The sequence below is a fragment of the Scyliorhinus canicula genome, chromosome 17, assembly GCF_902713615.1.
Source record: "Scyliorhinus canicula chromosome 17, sScyCan1.1, whole genome shotgun sequence".
Taxonomy (NCBI): domain Eukaryota; kingdom Metazoa; phylum Chordata; class Chondrichthyes; order Carcharhiniformes; family Scyliorhinidae; genus Scyliorhinus; species Scyliorhinus canicula.
In genome coordinates this window covers 25,672,790-25,695,887 of record NC_052162.1, presented here as the reverse complement: position 1 = coordinate 25,695,887, position 23,098 = coordinate 25,672,790, and the positions used below count along the sequence as shown (strand labels likewise).

Sequence of the window (23,098 nt, the reverse complement as noted above, 5' to 3'; positions counted from 1 at the left end):
TAGGTCCCCGCCGGCACAACTTGAGAATTGTTGGGCTCCCAGAGGGGTCCGAAGGAGCAGACGCTGGGACATACATCGCAGACATGCTTGAGAAGCTGCTGGGGGGATGGAGCATTCTCCCGATCCTTGGAGGTGGACAGGGCTCACAGAGCGCTCGCAAGGAAGCCGCGAATGGGAGACCCCCCCCCTCTCCCCAAGGGCAGTGGTGGTAAGATTCCACAGGTATTTGGATAAGGAGCGTATTTTACAGTGGGCCAAGCAGGCACGGAGCTGTAAATGGGAGAACAGTATCCTGCGGATCTATCAGGACCTGAGTGCGGAGGTGGCCAAGAGAAGAGCAGGGTTTAACCAGATCAGGTCAACCCTTTTTAAGAAAAAGGTGAAGTTCGGACTGCTGTATCCGGCACATCTCTGGGTCACTTACGAGGAGCACCATTTTTATTTCAAGTCACCTGAGGAAGCGCTGGACTTCGCGAAAAGGAAAGGACTGGTGGCGGACTGAGAACTTTTGAACTTTGCTACAACGTTTATGTTTTAAAAAAGTTTCTTATTTTTCGGCTTTGTGGACGCTATTTGAAATGCCTTCTGTATGGACCTGGGGCCAGCTGCAGAGCTGAGTGAGTTAAAGTTTACATTTGCACTGTTGGGGGATGGAGGTGTGTTTGTTCAGATGCTGGATCTCTTGCTTGATCTTTTCTTTGTTTAGCGTTTTGTTTCTCTCTGTCGGGCAGTTGTGTTGGGATTTTTTGTCATTTGAATATATATGTATGAGCAGGGGGGATCCATGGAGATTTGGGCAGCCGAGGGTGAAGGACATCTCCGTCTACTCCCGCGTGCATAAAGTGTGCTCCCGGATTGATTTTCTTTATTCTGAGCAGGGCCTTACTGACGGGGGTGGTGACACGGGGTACTCGACGATTACAATCTCAGACCATGCCCCGCACTGGGGTGACCTCCAGGTTAGTAAAGACAGTAATCAGCGCCTGCACTGGAGGTTAGATGTGGGTCTTTTAGCGGACAAGGAGGTGTGCGGGCGGTTGAGGAAATGTATTCAGAACTACCTGGAAGTCAATGATACAGGGGAAATTTCGGTAGTAGTGGTTTGGGAAGCATTGAATGCAGTGGTTCGAGGGGAGCTGATCTTGATACGGGCCCACAAGGCAGAGACGGACCAACTGGTAAAGGAGATACTACAGGTCGACAGGAGGTATGCGGAGACCCTAGAGGCAGGACTTTTAAGGGAAGGGCAGAGGCTACAGGCAGAGTTCGGCTTGTTAACCACAGGGAGAGCGGTGGAGCATCTGAGAAAGGTGAGGGGGGTGATTTATGAGCATGGAGAGAAGGCCAGCAGCATGCTTGCACAGCAGCTTTGAAAGAGTGAGGGTGCCAGGGAGATCGGGAAGTAAAGGATGGGGACGGGAACATGGTTGGAGACTCAGCAGGGGTGAATAAGGTGTTTAAGGAGATTTATAGTAGGCTGCACGGGCCAGTACCCGCACCGGGGCCGGAAGGGATGAGGCACTTCCTAGGGCGGCTGAATTTCCCGAAGGTGGATGGGGAGCTGGTAGAAGGGCTGAGGGCCCCGATCGGGGTGGAAGAGTTAGCAGAGGGTCTGAAGGCCATGCAGTCGGGTAAAGCCCCGGGGCTGGAAGGGTACCAAATGGAGTTCTATAAAAAGTTCTCTGGGATATTGGGGCCGCTGTTGATGAGGACATTCAATGAGGCAAGGGAGAGAGGGGTGCTTCCCCCGACGATGTCACAGGCCACGATTTCGATCCAAAAGCGGGACAAGAACCCGGAGTTGTGTGGGTCCGACAGGCCGATATCCCTATTGAATGTGGACACCAAGCTGCTGGCCAAAATTTTGTCCTCTAGGATTGAGGATTGTGTTCCAGACGTTATTGGGGAGGACCAGACGGGGTTTGTTAAGGAAAGGCAGTTGGTGGCCAATGTAAGAAGGTTGTTAAACGTGATCATGATGCCCCCGGAAGGTAGGGAGGTGGAGGTAGTAGTCGCAATGGACGCAGAGAAGGCCTTTGATCGAGTAGAATGGGAATATCTGTGGGAGGTACTGGGACGGTTCGGATTTGGATGGGGCTTTATTGACTGGGTCAGAGTGCTATATCAGGCTCCTGTGGTGAGCATACAGACGAATAGGACAACATCGGACTATTTTAGGCTGCATCGGGGGACCCCTCTCCCCACTTGTACGCATTAGCCATAGCTCCGCTGGCAATTGCACTGAGAGCCTCAAGGGGCTGGAGGGGGCTGGTCCGGAGGGGTGGAGCACAAAGTCTTGCTAAACACAGACGACCTGCTCCTGTATGGATCGGACCCAGCAGAGGGGATGGAAGAAATCATGAGGCTTCTGGGGGAATTTGGCCGGTTTTCGGGGTATAAACTAAATATGGGGAAAAGTGAGATGTTTGCGTCCAGGCGAGGGGACAGGAGAGGCGACCGGGGGAGCTGTCGTTTAGAGTGGTCGGGGGAAGCTTTTGGTATCTGGGCATCCAAGTGGCGCGGGAATGGGAACGGCTGCACAAGCTAAATCTGGCCCGACTAGTAGACCAAATGAAGGACTATTTTCGGAGGTGGGACGCGCTCCCGCTGTCACTAGCCGGGAGGGTGCAAACGGTGAAGGCGACGGTCCTCCCGGGATTCCTGTTTATGTTTCAGTGTCTCCCCATCTTTATTCCGCGGTCCATTTTTAAACAGGTTAACAAAGTTATCACGGGCTTTGTTTGGGTGGGCAAGACCCCGCGAGTGAAAAGGGGGATGCTTGAGCAGAGCCGGGGCGGTCCTCTGCCAAACTTCAGTAACTACTATTGGGCGGCGAATGTAGCCATGATCAGGAAGTGGGTGGTGGGGGGAGTGTCGGCATGGGAGCGTATGGAGGCGGTTTCATGTAAGGGCACCAGCTTAGGGCATTGATAAAGGTGCCTTTACCGTTCCCGCCAGCACGGTATTCCACTAGCCCCGGTGGCAGCCCTGAGAGTCTGGGGGCAATGGAGGAGGCATGTGGGAGCAGAGGGAGCATCGGTTTGGTCTCCAATGTGTAATAATCACTGGTTTGCCCCGGGATGATGGACGGGGGGGGTTTCGGAGATGGCAGAGAGCAGGGATTGAGAGGTTGGGGAATATGTTTATAGAGGGAGCTTTCCTAGCTTGAGGGAGTTGGAGGAGAAATTTAGATTGGCGAGGGAAAACAAATTCAGGTACCTGCAGGTGCAGGACTTCCTACGCAGGCAGGTTTCAACCTTCCCGCTCCTACCACCAAGGGGAATACAGGACAGGGTAGTTTCTAGAGTGTGGGTGGGAGAAGGGAGGGTGTCGTACATTTACAAGGAACTTATGGGGTCAGAGGAGACGCAGACTGGGGAGATGAAGCACAAGTGGGAAGGGGAGTTAGGAGGAGAGATAGAAAGTGGTCTATTGGCGGACACATTGAGTAGAATCAACGCGCCCACAACATGTGCCAGGCTCAGCCTGATACAATTCAAGGTCATTCTCCGGGCTCACATGACAGTGGCACGGATGAACAGGTTCTTTGAGGTAGAGGATAGGTGTGCATAGTGTGTGGGAGGGCCAGCGAACCATGTCCACATGTTCTGGACATGTCCAAAGCTTAGGGGATTCTGGCAGGGGTTATGTCCACGGTGTTAGAAACAAGGGCGGCACCGAGTACAGAGGTGGCGTTTTTTGGGGTGTCGGAAGACCCGGGAATGCAGGCAGAGAAAGAGGTAGACGTTCCGGCCTTTATGTCCCTGGTAGCCCGGACACGGATACTATTAGTTTGGAGGGACTGAATGCCCCCGAAGTCGGAGACCTGGCTATCGGACATGGCTAGCTTTCTCTGGAGAAAAATCAAGTTCGCCTTGAGAGGGTCAATGTTAGGGTTCTCCCGGAGGTGGCAACCGTTCGTCGACTTCTTTGCGGAAAATTAATCGTCAACAGAAGTGGGGGGGAGGGGGTAGTTTAGCTTAGAGTAGGGGGTTAATAAAGGTGGGACCTGTAAAGGAGGAAGATGGCTTTTGCACTATATTTATAGATTTGTGTACATTGTTTATTTTGTTGTCGCTGTAAAAAACAAAAAATACCTCAATAAAATGTTTATTTTTTAAAAAAAAGAATAACTCCAGGTAGCCGACACTGGTTACTGCCAACATTCCTGATATAAACACAATTATTCAGGTTAAAACATCTCAACTTAGCATGATAATCATGTCTCTCCTTCTGCTTTTCTTGTCTCCTTCCCACGTTTGCTTTGATATCTGGATATAGCAGATTCAGGCGAGAATTGTTCTTCTACCCATCAATAATTAAGCTAGTGAGAGTCCTGTAGTTTGTGGTGTGATCTGATTTTGAAATAAGAACCTCGAGCTTTGTCCTTAAAGTATTGCCTGCCATCCTCTTCAATCCTTCCTTCAATGTCTGAACACCTCGCTTTGCCAAACCATTTGAAGCTGGATGAAAAGACATGCGACGCACATGGTGCATTCCACTCCTTTGCATAAACTCTTGAAACAACTCGCTTGGAAATGTTATATGATTATCAGAAATGAGATAATATGGAAACGCATGAGTTGCAAAGACTTGGCGTAGCTTCTCTATGGTATTGGGAGCAATAATGTTGCTCATAATGTATACTTCTAACTACTTAGAATGTATATCCACAATGACTAAAAACATGCGACCCATGAAAGGACCAGCACAATCCAAATGAAGGTCCTGACCAAAGATGATCAGGCCACTCTCGAGGATGTAATGGTGCTAGTGGTGCCATCTTCTGAGTGATATGCGGAACAGGATTTCACTTTGTTCTTCAAATTCTGGTGCATATTTGGCCACCAAACATACAACCTGGCTTGATATTTCATTCACGAGGCACATGGATGAGCCTTATTACTTCCGAATGACCAGGGGATGGAACAACCACTCTCGATCTCCACAGTATGCAACCATCCTGCACACTTAACTCGTCTTTGCACCTCACATAAAGCTTCAACCCACCATCTTCTTTGATAGATGGCCATCCTTGCATCAGAAATCTTCTAACTTGTGACAGAATAGAATCTCCGTCCATCCACCGTTTAATCTGTTTAGCACTCAGTGGAGATTGGGCAAATCTTTCTAGTAAGAAAATTATCTCGGGTGGATACAATACCTGGGTTGGCAAATCCAGTAAAGGGAAATGACGTGTCCATGTTGGCATTGTCCTTCTCTGCCCTGTAGACAGTTACGTTGTACTGATACGTTGACAGTGTAAACACTCAGCGCTGTATTGTTGCTGAGGGCATGGAAGGAATACATTTTGACTTGCTGAAAAGGCTCATCAACGATTTGTGGTCAGTGCACAAGGTGAACAAATGACCATAGAAATACTGATGGAATCTTTTCACTGCAAAATTTCTAGTTAGACCTTGGTCCAACTGCGGATATCCCTTTTCAGCCTTTGTCACAACCCTTTTCAGCCTTTGTCATGACTGGCCCAGATACTCCACGCTCGGTGCCTGAAAAATGCACTTCCTCTGCTTCAGACGCAGTCCATCCTCTGAAAACCTTTCTAAAACCCGATCCAGGTAGTTGAGGTGCTCAGTCTTACACAAAATTAAAATGTAATCTAAGTAGAGTAGACTGCAACATGAGGAATGGCTTGTGACAGGTTGTCCATCAGCTTTTGGAAGATCGCTGGACTGGAGGATATGCCAAAATCCTTGAACAACCCATTATGTGTGTTGATGATCAAATACTGCTTTGAATCTTCCTCTAACAAGAATTGTTGATTGGCCTAGCTTATGTCGAATTTTGAAAATGTTTTGCCTCCTGCAAGGGTTTTGCCCTTCTATCCTTGTCAACGGGCAAGCATCCAGCTTGGAAACCTGATTAGTGCACCTTCAATATATAAAATATATAAAAATAATGACGTTTAAAGTATGGATTAAAAAACAGGAGCAGCTAGCTAAATATCAAAATAATAGTAATAAAATTAGAATTAATGGCAGTTAAATGCAAATATACACCGGTAACAACGACTATGATGGCACATTTACTGATGACATCAGTAATGGATTTAATGAAAAGATGCAGAATAATAACACTCCAGAACAAGTGATCAATAACTCTGCATAGTTCTTTCAAATGGAGGAGTGTTCTCTATTTCAAACCCTAGCTATTTACACCATAAAGCCTTTCAGGTCAAAAATGCCAATTTTGTCGTTGTTAGGTGATGTATTGCTGTATCTGTAAAACACTGCATCCTCGTAATTCCTTTCTTAGACCAATCTGGGGATCCTGTGACATTGTTCACAATGCAGCATAAATCCATTCTGATTGTAAGCTGATAAAAATGGTAAATTATTTTGTAAAGTAGTTTAACCTTCAGCACATTGAAATGTGGCATTATATGAAACCAACAGAGAATATGATGACATTTCATAGTCTTTTAACTTTTGATTCTTTTTTTTTCTCTTTCTCCAACCTTGTGTATAATGTTTGAGGAAGAACTGAACCATGTTAAATGACCTATTCTCATTCATAGCCTGAGGTGAATGTAAACTGATGTTTCTTTCAGGAGGAGAAAAGCAGAGAGTTGCGATTGCTCGGACAATTCTGAAAAATCCTCCCATTATCTTGTACGATGAAGCTACATCATCTTTGGATTCCATCACTGAAGAGGTATGCCTTTCATGGTTCTGGTCAAATATCACACTCCAAAACGAAATAACTTTTTCTTGTTTACCGCTACCTGATTATTACACATTTCAACGTTTGCAGCATGTGAATCAAATGTCCATTTTGATAGTGGGCAGAGAGCGACCTTCCCTCTGGACCAGAAGCTCCAGGTTCAAGTCCAACGCCAGGATTTGTTGGCCATGAAAGGAGTGTTCAAAACATAGTTCAGCGGGCAAATAATCAGCACAGGAATCCTTCCGCCAGTTCCCCGTTATTAACATAGAACAGTATAGGTCCTTCGGCCCATGATGTTGTACCGACAATCTCTGACATCTCCTCTATACCTTCCTCCAATCACCTTATGTCCCCTCGTGACAGCCATTTCCACCCTGGGGAACAGTTTCTGGCTATCCACGCCTCTCATCACCTTGTACACCTCTATCAAGTCACCTCTCTTCCTTCATCGCTCCAGTGAGAAAAGACCTAGCTCCCTCAATCTTTCTCCATAAGACATGCCCTCCAGTCCAGGCAGCATCCTGGTAAATATCCTCTGCACCCTCTCCAAAGCAGCCACATCCTGGCGCAACGGAGGGCTCCTGATCGGGAATGGCATTTTCGGGGCTTTAAGCCCGGTCCCAGGGTCCACGGAGGCGTCAAAGGCAGGGAGAAGGCACAGTAGAAGATGATGTCCAGGATCAGCAAGAAAACGGCCGGTAAAAGAACAGCTGAGGCCTGCTGAGGAGACAAAAGGTCACCACAGGATCACCAGAGAAAATGAAGGCTGGAACACTAGGGGAGGCTGCATTGCTGAAGGCTGAAGAAATAACTAAGGTAATGGCTGCAGAATTCGAAAGGCAAGTTTACAAAACACCTGGAGGCGATGAGGAAGGAGATGAGGGAGGTTTTGAGTGTGCTGGTGGAGGAGGCGATTTCCCCGGTGACGACGGTGGTGGCGAGTGCAATGGCGGAGGTGCGGGCGCAAGGGGAGGTGCTGAAGGTAGTGGAGGAGACGGTGGCGCAGCACGGTGATCAACTTACCTCGATGGGGAAGGAGATGCGGAAGGTGATGGAGGTGAACAAGGATCTGCGAGGAAAAGTGGAAGATCTGGAAAACAGGTCCAGGCGACAGAATTTGAAGATTGTGGGGCTGCCCAAAGCAGTTGAAGGGCCGAGGCAGACAGAGTATTTTGCCGCTATGCTGGCGAAACTATTGGGGCAGGGGGAGGATCCCTCCCGATATGAACTGGATCGGGTGCATCGGTCGGGGAGGTCCTGTGCTGGGCCAAGCAGAAGCGGCTGGTGCAGTGGGTTGGAGCTGGTATACGTGTATACCAGGACTTTACGGTGGAGCTGGCGAGGAGGCGGGCTGCTTTCAACCGGCTGAAGAGGGCACTGTACATCAGCAAGGTGCAGTGCGGCATTGTATATCCAGCGAAGCTGAGGGTGGCTTATAAGCTCAAGGACTTTTATTTTGGAATGGCGGAAGCAGTGGAGGAGTTTGCGAAGGCAGAAGGACTGTGGCAGAACTGAGAAATTGAGAAATGGCCATGTGCCGATGTAACCTCAGGACAGTATTTTCTTCTTTTTTGTGTCACCTTTTTTTGTTTCTCTGCGTCCGGGTGTATGGGCTAAAGGAGCCAATGGTGTATATATTTGGACAAGAGAAGTGATGGGATTTGCACTCGAAGCGAGGGCTCTTTGGGGTGTAGTTGGATATGCGGGGTCGGCATGCTAAAAGGGGATTTCTGGGCTTTCCTTGGGCCGGGCAAGGGGGAAAGGGACCCGGGCGGGGGCCTCCGCGCTGGCTGGTTTAAACCGGCCAGTGAACGGGAGTGAGGTGGGGTGAGGGGCTGCGGCCATCGGAGCCTGGCAGAACAGGGTCCAAGTGGTCTAGCTGGGATGGAAAGTTGGGGGGAAGGAACTGACATTGGGGGAAGGAGTTTTACAAGAGGCAGTGGGCGGGGGGGGGGGGGGGGGTGTGTGTGTGTGTGTGTGTGTGTGTGTGTGTGTGAGATCCTGTCTTTTCCTTGTATTCAGCATTCAAATTCGACCTTCCACAATTAATCAGTTCACATTTATCTATGTTGACCTTCATCTGCCACTTCTTAGCCTAGCTCTCTGCAGCCTGTCAATATCCTGCTGTAACCTGCAACAGCCCTCGACACTATCTACAACTCCAAGTCATTTATAAAAACCACAAAGAGCAGAGGTCCAAAAAACAGATCCTTGCAGGACATCACTGGTCACCGACCTCCAGGCGGAATACTTTCCATCCACTACCACTCGCTGTCTTCTTTCTGCCAGCCAATTCTGTATCCAGACAGTCAAATTTCCCTGTATCCCATGCCCCTGACTTTCTGAATGAGCCTACTATGGGGAACCTTATCAAATGCCTTACTGAAATCCATATACACCACATCCACTGCCCGACCTTCATCAATGTGTCACGTCACATTCTCAAAGAATTCAATGAGGCTTGTGAGGCATGACCTGCCCCTCACAAAGCCATGCTGACTATCTTTAATCAAACTTATGTTTTTCTAAATAATCATAAATCCTACCTCTCAGAATCCTTTCCAGTATTTTGCTCACCACAGATTTAAGACTGACTGGTCTGTAATTGCCAGGGATTCCCCTATTCCCTTGAACAGGGGAACAACATGCACTTGCCTCCAATCATCCCGCACTACTCCAGTGGAGAGTGAGGACGCAAAGATTATTGGCAACGACGCAGCAATCTCCTTCCTCGTTTCCCGTAGTAACCTTGGGTATATCCCGTCTGACCAAGGGGACTTTTCTATCCTGATACTTTTCAAAATTTCCAGCACATCCTCCTTCTTAATATCAACCTGTTTGAGTCTATTAACCTGGATCATGCTGTTCTCACGAGCAACAAGGTCCCTCTCTCTAGTGAATACCGAAGCAAAATATTCATTCAGGGCCTCCCTTACCTCCTCAGACTCTAAGCACAAGATCCCTCCACTATCCCTGATCGGCCCTACTCTCACTCTGATCATCCTCTTATTTCTCATGTAAGTGGAGAATGCCTTGGGGTTTCCCCTAACTCTTCCAGCCAAAGCTTTTTCATGGCCCTTCTAGCTCTTCTAAGTCCATTTTTGAGTTCCTTCCTGGCTACCTTGTGACCCTCTGGAGCCTTGCCAGATCTTTGCTTCCTCAACCTTACGTCTTGACTAGAAGCTCCACTTCTCTTGTCACCTTACCATTCCTTCCTCGTCTCAGTGGGAGGAAACTATTCAGCACTCTTAGCAAGTGGTCCTTAAACAATTCCCATGTTACTATTGTGCATTTCCCTGAGAACAACTGTTCCCAATTTATGCTCCCCAGCTCCTGTCTAGCAGCATTATAATTACCCCTCCACCAGTCAAATACCTTCCCATACTGTCTGTTCCTATCCCTCTCCGTGACTACGGTAAAAATAAAGGAACTGTGGTTACTGTCACTGAAATGCTGTCCCACCGAGACATCTGACACCTGGCCTGGTTTGTTGCCAAGCACCAAATCCAATATGGCCTCTCCCCTAGTCGGCCTATCTACATATTGAGTCAGGAATCCTTCCTGGACACACCTGACAAAATCTGCTCCATCCAAACCATTTGCACTAAGGAGGTTCAAATCAATATGAGGGAAGTCATCCATGACAACATCTGTTACTTCTGCACCTTTCCAAGATCTGCTGCCCAATCTGTTCCTCCGCATCTCTCTGCTGCTATTGGGGATCTATTGAAAATTCCCCAAAAAGTGACTGTTCCTTTCTTATTTCTGACTTCCACCCATACTGACTCAGTAGACAAACCCTCCTCAACTACCTCCTTTTCTGCAACTGTGATGCACTCCCTAATTAACAGTGCCACTCCCCCTCCTCTTTTAATTTCCTCCCTGTTCTTAAAAAACAGAACTTCTAAAGCCATTCCTGCGCCTGTGAAATCCATGTCTCCGTAATGGCCACAACATCATTGTTACAAGTACTGATCCATGCTCTAAGTTCATCTCCCTTATTCCTGACACTCCTTGCTTTGAAACAGACACACTTTAACCCATTCCACTGAGTGCAACTTTGCCCTATCAATTGCCTATCCTTTCTCACAGACTCGCTGCATACTATTTCTGCCTGTTCAACAGCAACCCCACCCTCTGATCCGTAGCTCTAGTTCCCATTCCCCTGCCAAGCTAGTTTAAATCCTCCCGAAGGGTTCTCGCAAACCTTCCGCCCAGGATGGGTGCCCCTCCGGTTTAGGTGCAGTCCGTCCTTCATGTACAGGTCACACCTTCCCCAGAAGGTATCCCAATAATCTACATATCTGAAGCCTTCCCTCCTGCACCAACTCAGTAGCCACTTGTTCAGCTGCACTCGCTGAACAGCAGTAGAGAGATGGAGGAACAGATTGGGTGGCAGATCTTGGAAAGGTGCTGAAGTAACAGCGTTGTTGTCAGGTTGACTTCAACTTCCCTAATATTGACTGGAACCTCCTTAGTGCAAATGTTCCTTGTCTCACTGGCACGTGGCACCGGTAGCAATCCTGAAAATGAAAAAAATGAAATGAAAATCACTTATTGTCACAAGTAGGCTTCAAATTAAGTTATTGTGAAAAGCCCTTCGTCACCACATTCCGAAGATTACTACTCTGCTTGTCCTAGTCTTTAGCTTCCAACCTAACTCACTAAAATCACTTTTTTAGATCCTCATCCCTTTTCTTAGCTATATCATTGGTGCCTATGTGCACCACAACTTCTGGTTGCTCCCCCTCCCTCTTAAGAATCCTGTAGACTCGATCCGAGACATCCCTGACCCTGCACCCAGGAGGCAACATATCTTCCGGGAGTCTCATACTTAAAGGGAAAAATGTGTGTGTGTGTGCCTATGTGTTGAGATAAAAAGATTATTGTAAATCAATGTTGGGAGTAAATGGCAATTTAATTGTAAATAAATAATTTAACTTCTCTGTTTTATTGTCGATGTATAGGTTTTGTAGTTTTTCTTTAAATTGAAAGTACCCAATTCTTTTTTCCAATGAAGGGGCAATTTAACCTGGCCAATTCACCTACGGTGCACATCTTTGAGTTGTGGGGTAAGACCCACACAGACATGGAGTGCTTGTGCAAACTGCAGATCCAGTGACCCGGATCCTCAGGGCTGTGAGGCAGCAGTGGATAGGTGTTGTCGTTAAGAGTCTTTGTTTTCCAATTATCTTTGCAATATTAAGGAAATAAATTTCTGCTCTTCTCCACAGAATATTCTCAGGTCAATGAGAGACTTGGTGCACCGCCGTACATCTGTATTTATCGCTCATAGGCTCACTACAATTGTTGATGCAGATGAAATCCTAGTTCTGGATAAGGTAGAGAAACCACGATTTTAGAATATTTCAATAATTAAGTTATTTGAGAGCAGAGTTGCTCACAAATGTTTTGTTGAGAGCCACAATGCCAAACAATATTTTGGTAACACTATGTAGCATAATGGGACTGTTGGGTTCCTCATTTCAAAGTGACTGACCAGCAGTTTGACTAAAAGCTTGATAATACCCAGAGGAAAGGGAGGGGGAAACAACTACACAAATGACATACAAGTCCATTAGTGAAGCCTTTAGTACCTGTTTGATTGATGCTTAGATAGTCTTGCTTTTTTTACACTTTCTCGCTATGAATTCCAGCTCTGGCAACACCCATGGTTTGCAGGCTGTGAATCTTGGATCTGTCGAGCTGTGAAGAAAGCAGACTGAAAGTGGCCACCTGTGGCCACATTATGAGTACAATTGCCCGACAATATTAACAAAATGGTGTAGGCAAATATGCCGGGGGTTTATTTTTTGCATTGTTACTTTTACAAGTGAGGCTACCGCACTTGCTGTGTCTGTCTGTTTTTTGGATTAATGATCACAGAAATTTTCAGAATATCACCAACTAATGTATTTATATTTGCATTTTGTGCACTTCAGTTATGGGTATTCCAATGAAAACATTCAAAATAATCCATGCTGACTCTTTCACCTCCTTGTTAACTGGCATAAAATTCAGTCTGGGGTTTTTGCAGTTGGAACTTGACTGCAGATGTGTTAGGGAGGAAGTGAGCTCAAAGGTTACCTAGCTTCATTACTTCAAATAGTTTGATGACCTGTCAATCCGCAGTCTCCTGTATTCCTCTGAAATAGATCTTGATTGTGGAGGAATCTTGCATGCGATGGTTTGCTGGAATTCTAATGTAATCCCTATTTGCCCAAGTATTGGTTACTAACTTCAAACCTGTCGATAACATAGTCGCACATTTTAGTGTAAACTTATTCCAATCATTTCTGGCTTAATCCAAATAAGAATATAGGGCTATTGGAGGAATTTAACTTTCAAATTGTATGCATAACAGGTTTGCGCCAATGGATCTTTAGTCACATTTGACTAGAAGTTGTTCATCTAAAGAGAAATACAATGCTTCTAGTGTTTTTCTGACTCTTTGTAATTCACTGCAGGGTAAGATAGCAGAGCGTGGAACCCATCAAGTTCTCCTGAACAATTCCAATAGTCTTTACTCAGAACTGTGGCGCACACAACATAATAGAGTGTTCAGCGCAAATTCCAAAGGTCAAGAAGGAAAGAAGGAATTGTCATCCAAGGACGAGGAAAGGAGAAAACTATCAGAAGAGATTCTGAACAGTGTAAAAGGTTGTGGAAACTGCTCTTGTTAAAACTTTAAAAAAAACTTTTGTACTGGACATTAAACTATGCTGGCAATTTGCACTGGAAACATCATTAGATGCCAATGCACAGGTAGACCATTTTGAATAGGAAAGCTGATGAAACTACTCTTTTTAGGCAAGGATTTTTATTTTTTTATATTAAAATGGTCAAATATTTTTGATTGGTAGCCCTGATACGTTGAAAGGCCTTTCGTGGAGCAGCAAATCAAAAACTGATTTCAGGATGGATCGTTGTGGGTAGCATCCACGCATTTTTCTAAATATTAACTTGAGGCAGATGTGCGTTACTGGTGAAGTACTGCAATGTAGTGGTTAACCAATACTGTATCAGTATTAGCATGGACCAAGTGGCAGGAATAATCATGAGAAGCTAAACCATTGCTTGCTTTTTCAATGATTGAGTATGTGTGGACTGAGGGGTAGAATTATTATATTCCTTACAGGGGTAAATTCAGTAAACACTGAACTTTGGATTCAAGTACTTTATCATGAGAGTTTTTAATCGGGACAGTGCTTGGTATACCAGAATAAACAGAAGTATTAACTTGGGAATGAGGCAAAGCTGAGCACACATACCTTCACAAACAACATGGACCAATAATGCACATTTTGAACTTTGTTCACTGCCATATTATGATACCTCGAATTATTTAACTGAGGCACGATAATTTCTTGGTTAGTAACTTGAGATGACATGCCAATGTTTAATGCACGGTCATCTCTATTTAAAAAAGGCTGTAAAAGTATATATTTTTTCCTTGGCTTATCTGTTCAACTGCATTGCCTTGATGTATTTGCCATCCTGTTCATTAAACATCCATGCTTCTGTAAAATCTGTTTCTGTCATATATCTAGCTCTACTTTGTTATCCTTTACATTAAAACCCTGTATCACCTTCAATTGGAAATGAAGGCAAAGCTGTCTGGTAACATATACAATTGAGTTGAGTCCACTGCTGAGATTTATTTTCCTCCCCCGTCTTTGTACCCCCAACAGAGAGGTTTTGTCTCTGTTAGCTTTCCCCATGTTACCCTTTAAGAGACCAGGAACTTGGCATGTAGAGAAGCTTCAGTGTAGTCTGGAGGTGTAGCACTCCATAATATAGCCCAACTTGGCACTAATCTCCTCTACTAGTCAAGTACCTTTAACGTTATGGTCATGAGGAAAAGGCGACATGATGTTTGTGATCATTAGTAGTCTTGAGATGTTGTGGATTTATTTTGCCGTCTTGAATTAAATTTATTTTGGGACGTTTGAATGTACTAAAACCCAATTGCATTAATCTGTAAGAATTAAAACCGAACAACTGTTTCTGAAATAACTGTCGAGGTTTTTTTTTTCATATTTCCATATCTACTGGGTATTGTATTTTTTAAAATTCTCTTGTAATTGAGATAGTGCTTTTAAACTTGCTGCAATAGATGCATACTAAAGGCTCAGTTTCTGGCAATATGGTCCCTAGACAGATAGGAATATTATGATGTGGTGTGCACATGTTTTCATTATTTTCTTTTGTTTTTCAGCACTGTTGTCAAATGTTGTCTCAAAATAGCTGCTTCGTTCCCACCTATAAAATGTATTTGAGTTGTTTGCCATTATTTTTCTACTATGGAGTATGTTGCCATATTATTTTATCCAGATTGCTGCTTTGACCATTGTATTATACTAGTTTGCATCTCTGAGCATTGTATTTCTAAGTTAAGGAGTGCATGTACTGAGCCAAAACTAAGCAAGGTCAGGCTTGGGATTGTTGTTTGAGAGGATATTCATTTAGTTGTGCAGACTACGGTACAAGGTTATTCTGTAAGAGCTGTAAGATCCGAGTGCCTCACTGTCTTCATTCATTTGTCTTTGGCTGTAACTGTTTTTTGTTCAGCAAAAGAAAATTACATTGGTTTGCCTTTCAGTCTGTTTTTTATCCTTCATGTTTGTTAATATTGAGATTAACATCTCTAATATCTGTCACAATGTACATTTACTTGACTTTTTTAATTATGTAACCAAACTTGTAAACTAACATACAATTTACAGCTCTAAATTGACATACACACACAATCATTGAAATTTAAAAACTTGTTACTCTGGAATTGATGTAATGCAAGTGTTTTGAAATCATTACTTGAACACTTGTGCAGACTCTCACAGGTAATATTTTGATTTCCACCCATACTGTCCAAAATGTTGTCTAAACAAATTTTAAACATCTAAATTAATTGCATGGGTGCCTCAATAATTACTATCCAGATACCTCATTAGATAAATATGGAGTTTAGTTCCATTTGCAAGACTAACTTGCTTTTGGCTTTTATTTGTGAGCTATTTGGCCCTTTCACTTATGGAAAATAAAGTACCGATTCTGTAGACCTGTGCTAAACGACTGTATTTCTCACTATATATGGGAGATTTTGTGAACCGATTAACTTAAAACTGATGTAGGTATACAACAACTACATTTGTCCCTTTAGATATTTATGTTTGTAAGATGTGATTGTATGAGTAGTGTAAAGCCAATATCCGAACGCTGTCATAATTGGATAAATACTAAATACAAATGTACTTATTTCTCATGCAAACTATGCTATATTCTTTCGATTCTACTTCCTTAATTGAAAACCAGAAGATGAAGGGTGTATTTACAATATGTGCTTTGGGTTTCCATGATCGCTTGATGAAAGTGGTGAAATGTTTAGTGTTCTTTTACTTGTGAACTATTTAAAAGTTTACCCAGTATTTTTCGACGAAGCTTGAATCCTGATTATGGTTTTGTCAGTAACCAGTTATGTTTCAAAGTCTATTTCACCTGTGAAATTTGGAATGTATTCGCAGAATTGGTCAGTCCAAATAAATCTTGACCGTGTCTGTGGCATTTACTGTGTCTTGTATTCAACTAACCGTACAACTGTCCCCTCCTTTATAATGATGTGGAGATGCTGGCGTTGGACTGGGGTGGGTACAGTAAGAAGTCTTACAACACCAGGTTATAGTCCAACACGTTTGTTTTGAATCACTAGCTTTCGGAGCGCAGCTCCTTCATCAGGCGAGTCACTCACCTTTTAGGAAAAGAAATCTATACTTACTCGGTTTGACTCAGATGTGACTTCAAACCCACGCGATTGAAAGTGTTTGACTCTTCACTGCCCCCTGAAATGGTCTAGAAAGCCGCTCAGCGAATCGCTACCACCACCACCTCAAGGACATTTGGGCCTGAGCAATGAATGTTGTCCACGTCCACTAATGAATTCCCAAAAAAAGAACAATTATTCATTAATAGTTCTGGTTTTTCAACAAATCAGTTGAAGCAATTTTCAATAAAATAAAAAGAACCAAGTAAATTGTGGCACAGTAGCTAGCACTGCTGCTTCACATCACCAGGGACCCAAATACCATTCCGGCCTTGGGTAACTGTCTGTATGCGTGGAGTCTGCTCTTTCTCCCCATATGTGTGTGGGTTTCCTCCGAGTGCTCCGGTTTCCTCCCACAGTCCAAAGATGTGCAGGTTAGGTGGATTGATCATAAGTTGCCTCATAGTGTCCAGGGACGTGCAGGTTAGGTGGGATTACAGGGCTGGGTTGGGGGAGTTGGCCTGGGTAGGGTATTCTTTCAGAGGGTCAGCGCAGACTTGTGCTGAATAGTCGTCTTCTGCACTGTAGGGATTCTATGAGATTTTAAAATAATTTATTAGTTGTGGGAAAGATCCAAGGTTCATTTTAGTAGGGTCAGTAGGAAGTAAGATTAATGTGATATAAGACTTCAAACACCCCCATGTATTTGTGAAACATGCAATTCCAAATGTAATTAGTGTGCAAAATGCATTTTTCATTGTGTTTTAGTACTTTAAACACTTGCTTGCATTAACTGTAAATTGATAATTCAATCCAGGACTTAATACAAGAATGGAATAAACAAATCTTAAGTCTCCCTGGGATTGCTGGCAGAAGATTCTGTTATTCTCTGAAGAACCAGCAGTTTCATCAATCTAAATAATTAAAGTCTTGCAGTAGGTCTATGGCCTCTATTAATACTATTAACTCTTAAATGTGAATGGCAGAATGATTAACAGCTGTAATCTAAATGGAAAAAATAAGGGAAAAACAAGGGTAAAATCAACTTTGCCCCCAAGATATCAGCCTGAAACGTTTATTCCGTTTCTCTTTCCACAAATGCTGCCCGACCTGAGTATTTCCAGCACTTTCTGTTCTTCATCTGATTTCCAGCAAACACAGTAATCTGCTTTTATGGTGTTACACAGAGATGGAAGTGGATTGAGCTAGGGATAGAACCTTCAACTTTGGTTTCAATGCTTAATCAAAATTAAAAATAGCTGTGTTCAGATGGACGCGAGTGGAACCAGAAAGGCAACAAAGAAGGCTGGCGTGGCTGTTTGTATTGTAAGTTGCCAGGAAGGCCTCAAATGTACAGGCGAGCCCCACATTATCTCTCTAAGGTCATTCTGGTGCAAACAAGGTAGGCAGGCAGTGACCCCAGGAATCTCATCGAGGAAACGGGTGGTGGATCTCCGAAAGGTGGCTTTGGCAAATGCAGAAAGAGAAATGGGAGAAATCAGTTCCATGAATCAATCTTGAAAACTAGAATCGCCATAAACACAAACAGTGAAACATTAGCACTCATGAGCTGCAATCCACACAAACTTGATCAACCAAATAACTTTAATTTGAAACCAGCAACTGCCCACAAACACAAAGTAAATTGTCCAAATAAGTCATTCACTCTTCATATAAACTTTCTCTCCCCGTATGGGTCTATATATGTGCTGTTAAAACGAATCGTGTACCAAATAGAAAATACTACTTGGCTGTAAATTTAGAAAATTCTTCAAAACATTTTTCCTGCATTGGCATGTTGCTCCTGGGGCTTTGGTGCTAGAGTTGGAAACTTCGCTTTGGCCTGGGCTCTGAAGGTTTGCCACACGTGCAGACAAAGTGTGGGAGGAGTTGCTGGATTTGTAGATTTTTAAGTGCCCTTTGTAAAATTAAAATGATCAATGGCACAGCAATTTGGCAGTTCATTCTCAAATGGAATCAAACATTCACTTATCGATCAATTTATATAGTTTAAACCATTAAATGTCTTTACTCATGGTGTTTGTAGAGAATATTATTTTCATAGTATTGTTTGTGCCAGACCTGGAGTTGCCAACCCTCCTGGAGTCTCCAGGAATTGAAGATCAATCTCCAGGATCCTGCTGTTTGCAACTCTGGAGGAAAATCAGCAGGATGGTGTTTTTTCTGATTGGCATAGGAAGGCAGTATGTCACAAGGATGGGTTTGTTGGCCAACTGATAGCTAAAATGTGGGACTAAGTCATGCGATGAAACCTCTAAGAATACACATGATCACAGTTGGCAACTCTAGCCAAACCTGAAGTCAGATTTGTCCTTTGATGCATTGCTTGGACATTGATTCTCTTCGATCACAACCAAGTCTTTGTGCGATGATGAATGTTCAAAGTGTCATTCAAAAGTTTATGACAGGAAACCTCCCTTTGCTGTGTTGTGTGTGAGGAAAACAACGGTAGTTTTAATGGATTTATACTTATATTGGTAAACATTAGAAATATGGTAAGGTTTTAAGTGGGTTCAATATAATGTTTCTGTGCCTGGAAGGGTAAAACTTATAGTTAGATTCATGCTGGACAAAGGTGTTTGTATGTGTACGGTTTGATTAAGTTATAACTGTTTCTATTGATCTTGAAATGAAAATGAGAGCTACAGTGTGAAGAATAAATTGATCAGAGGTAAGCTTAGCGACAGGATCTTGTAAGTAGAGAACCTTTTTAAAGTTTTAGTTAGCTCATTTGTAGAGATAGAGATAGGTCGTGGTGAGAGAGAAGGGAACTCTCAACTCTGCCAGAAACAGTTTGTTTCGAAGGCTAGAGAGGGAACATCTCAGCTTTGAAAGAAGAAAAGTCATACCATGGAATAATGGTTAAGAAAGCAAGTATAGAGATCTGAAGAACAGCTAGTTAAGTAAACTAGAGAGTGTCCAAAAAGTCTTGAGTGAAGTGAACAGAGGCCAAGGTATTGTTCAGAAGAATTCAAGGAAGAATAAACAGTGTTCTGCATTAAAGAGCCAACTGCAATTACCAGATTGAAAGTGGGACAGCAGCTTTCAAAGGTAAAACAGAAATCTGATGCCATTTTAATAGATTCTAGGAAGCAAGGGTTATAGCAATTGAGAGAAGTTTGCATAGTAATCACAATAAAGAATTCCTAAAGGGGTTGGTGTGAAATCCTGGACTGAATATGGGCAGCACAGTGGTTGACACTGCTGCTTCACTGTGCCAGTAACCCAGGTTCAATTCGGCCTTGTGTGTGGAGTTTTCACTTTCGCCCCATGTCTGCGTGGGTTTCCTTTGGCTGCTCTGATTTCCCCCCACAGTCCAAAGGTGTGTGGGTTAGGTGGGGTCACGGGGATAGGGGCAGGGGAGTGGATCTAGCTGTTTCTGAGCGTCTGTGTAGACTTGATGGGCTGAATGGCCTTCCTCTGCACTGTAAGCATTCTATGATTCCATTTTGGAAAAAAGACGTGTTATGAACCATCAATACATAAGAAAATATTCTGTATCCAAATAAATTGCATTGTGTGTAATTTTGTCACGCTGAACTGTTCATTTTGATAGTGTACAATTATGGGTATACACAATATCAACAGAAAAACATTAACCTTCAGTTATCGTCTGTTCTACTTGTTTACAAGCTTTGGCTAGAATTGACTCCTTAACAGAATGGAATCACATTTAAGACATATTTTAGCAAACTATTTTTAAACCACCTTTTTACTTCTGATTTTTTGCATCTTTATGGCATTCTCCATGGCACATTGTTACACTTCCCAATGACATGCTGTTGTATATCAACATTTTTCTGCCTTTATGGATGCTGATGATTAATTCATTTCTGTTCGTTGTGTGACTGGTGTGGGAGAGGTTAGCGAAAGGGATTCCGGTACAACATTTTAAACTCCAACGCTTTAGAGGTGTATGGCTTATGTGGTCTCACCGGGAAGGCTCTGAAATAAGATTGGAGGGGTTCAAGCAAATGTTTCCTCCTCCTTCACCACCCTCTGGCCATTTTTATTTGCCAATGACCAGGTGGCCTTGTGTGAAAGAGAGAAAAAATTGTCTTGAATCAGAAAATTACGATGTCTTTAAAACAACAGATTGATAGGAAGACTAGACATTGACAGTGATTAACAGTTTTCTATTCGTACCACCACGTTCCTGCCAATTCTTCTGGAGAGTGGTGCAGTCTTGGCCCACAACTCCCAGAATGCCATTTATCACTGTGGGAAATACGCATTGTGGGAATCGTAATCCACCCAGGTGACCTGTAGAGGAGAGCACTGTGCATTCCAGAATTACTTTATTAAAGAGCTGGAGAATGCAGTGATACGCAACCCTTGGATGTCAGAAATTGAAACAATCCCCTGATTGAAAAGATCATGGAATCAATTAAAACACACAAACTATGATTTCCATACTTATTTTTAAAAATATATTAATAAAATAACCTCCAGTTATTGGGAATAAAATGGCTGAAATATTTTTTTAATGATCTTTTGGCTTGATTGCCTCCCCTTCTCTTTGTAGATGTTTCAATGGTAGCAATTATATTTTTACACTCTCTTGATACTTTTAATTTTCATTCCTGTTCAGTTCCAATCTAAAAACATTGGATCAACCAGCTGTCACACGCATGCGAGTGGTCTGTACAGTGTTTTCCTGCTTTTTCCTACATCCTTTATTATAATGTTTTCCATTTTCCTTTATAAAAGCTCTTCTGGGGCAGCACGGTGGCCTAGTGGTTAGCACAACCGCCTCACGGCGCTGAGGTCCCAGGTTCGATCCCGGCTCTGGGTCACTGTCCGTGTGGAGTTTGCACATTCACCCCGTGTCTGCGTGGGTTTCACCCCCACAACCCAAAAATGTGCAGAGTAGGTGGATTGACCACGCTAAATTGCCCCTTAATTGGAAAAAATAATTGGGTAATCTAAATTTTAATAAATAAATAAATAAATAAAAGCTCTTCAGGAGATGTTTCTGGTGCCATCCAAACCATGAGTCATAGAATTATTGTAGAATTTACAGTGCAGAAGGAAGTCATTCGGCCCATTGAGTCTGCCAGCCCTTGAAAAGAGCACCTTTCCTAAACCCACACCTCCACCCTATCCCCGTAACCCAGTAACCCTTCCCAACCTCTTTGGACACTTCGGGGCAATTTAGCATGGCCAATCCACCTAACCTTTGGATTGTGGGAGGAAACCGGAGCACGGGGAGAACTCGCAGGCTCCGCACGGACAGTGACCCAAGCCGGGAATCAAACCTGGGACCCTGGAGCTGTGAAGCAACTATGCTAACCACTGTGCTACGTGGCCCCTTGAAAACCATATTTTAAGAAAAACAAAAATACTCTTGACCTCTTGGAGATTGTGCACTCCAATTCCTGACTTGCGGACCAGTTTTTGCCTGATTTTCCTTTTCACCAATACTTACATAAGAACTAGGAGCAGGAGTAGGCCATCTGGCCCCTCGATCCTGCTCCGCCATTCAATGAGATCGTGGCTGATCTTTTGTGGACTCAGCTCCACTTTCTGGCCCGAACACCAGAACCCTTAATCCCTTTATTCTTCAAAAAACTATCTATCTTTACCTTAAAAACATGTAATGAAGGAGGCTCAACTGCTTCACTGGGCAAGGAATTCCATAGATTCACAACCCTTTGGGTGAAGATGTTCCTCCTAAACTCAGTCCTAAATCTACTTCCCCTTATTTTGAGGCTATGTCCCCTAGTTCTGCTGTCACCCGCCAGTGGAAACAACCTGCCCGCATCTATCCTATCTATTCCCTTCATAATTTTAAATACTTTGAACTTCAATGCCTCAATCAGATTTTCCTCTAACATTCTCTGTCCTATTACTGGTTTTGCTCTGTTGGTTGCACATCTGGGGCGGGATTCTCCGACCCCCCCGCCGCGTCAGAGAATCGCCGGGGGCCGGCGTCAATCCCGCCCCCGCCGTGTCCCGAATTCTCCGCCACCAGAAATTTGGCGGGGGCGGGAATCGCGCCGGTCAGTGGGCCACCCCAGCGATTTTCCAGCCCGAGATGGGCCGAAGTCCCACCGCTGTCAAGCCTCTCCCACCGGCATGGATCAAACCACCTTGCTTACCATGGGAGCAGGCGGCCTCCGGGGTCCTGCGGGGGGGGGGGGGGGGGCCTGTGCCATGGGGGCACTCTTTTGCTTCCGCCTTCGCTATGGTCTTCACCATGGCGGAGGCGGAAGTGCCCCCCTCCCCTGCGCATGCGCGGAGATAACGTCAGCTGACGCTCCGGCGCATGCGCGGACTTCCGCTGGCCGGCGAAGTCCTTTTGGCCTCGGCTGGCGTGGCGCCAAAGGCCCTCCACGCCAGCCGGTAGAGCGCCAACCACTCCGGCGCAGGCCTAGCCCCTCAATGTTAGGGCTTGGCCCCTAAAGGTGCAGAGACTTCCCCACCTTTGGGGCGGCCCGACGCCGGAGTGGTTCACACCACTCCATCATGCCGGGACCCCCCCGCCCCGCCGGGTAGGGGAGAATCCCGGCCCTGGTCCGTGATGCAGAGAAAGGCCAACTGCGCAGGTTCAATTTCCGCATCGGTTGAAGTTATTCAGGAGGGTCTTGCCCCTCGCCTGATGTGTGGTGATGCTCAGGTTAAAAACCTGGA

General features: G+C 44.5%; 1 protein-coding gene across 1 annotated transcript in view; it reads left to right on the top strand.

Annotated features, from left to right (window-relative positions):
- The window catches only part of abcb7 (ATP-binding cassette, sub-family B (MDR/TAP), member 7), a 78,124-nt gene extending 61,876 nt beyond the window's left edge, over positions 1-16,248 (top strand). The window contains exons 14-16 of the mRNA XM_038774578.1: positions 6,572-6,675; positions 11,922-12,029; positions 13,155-16,248. Of these exons, the coding sequence (XP_038630506.1) occupies positions 6,572-6,675; positions 11,922-12,029; positions 13,155-13,370 (428 nt within the window). The 3' untranslated portion in view covers positions 13,371-16,248. The remainder of the gene's footprint in view (positions 1-6,571; positions 6,676-11,921; positions 12,030-13,154) is intronic.
- The last annotated feature ends 6,850 nt before the right edge of the window (positions 16,249-23,098 follow it).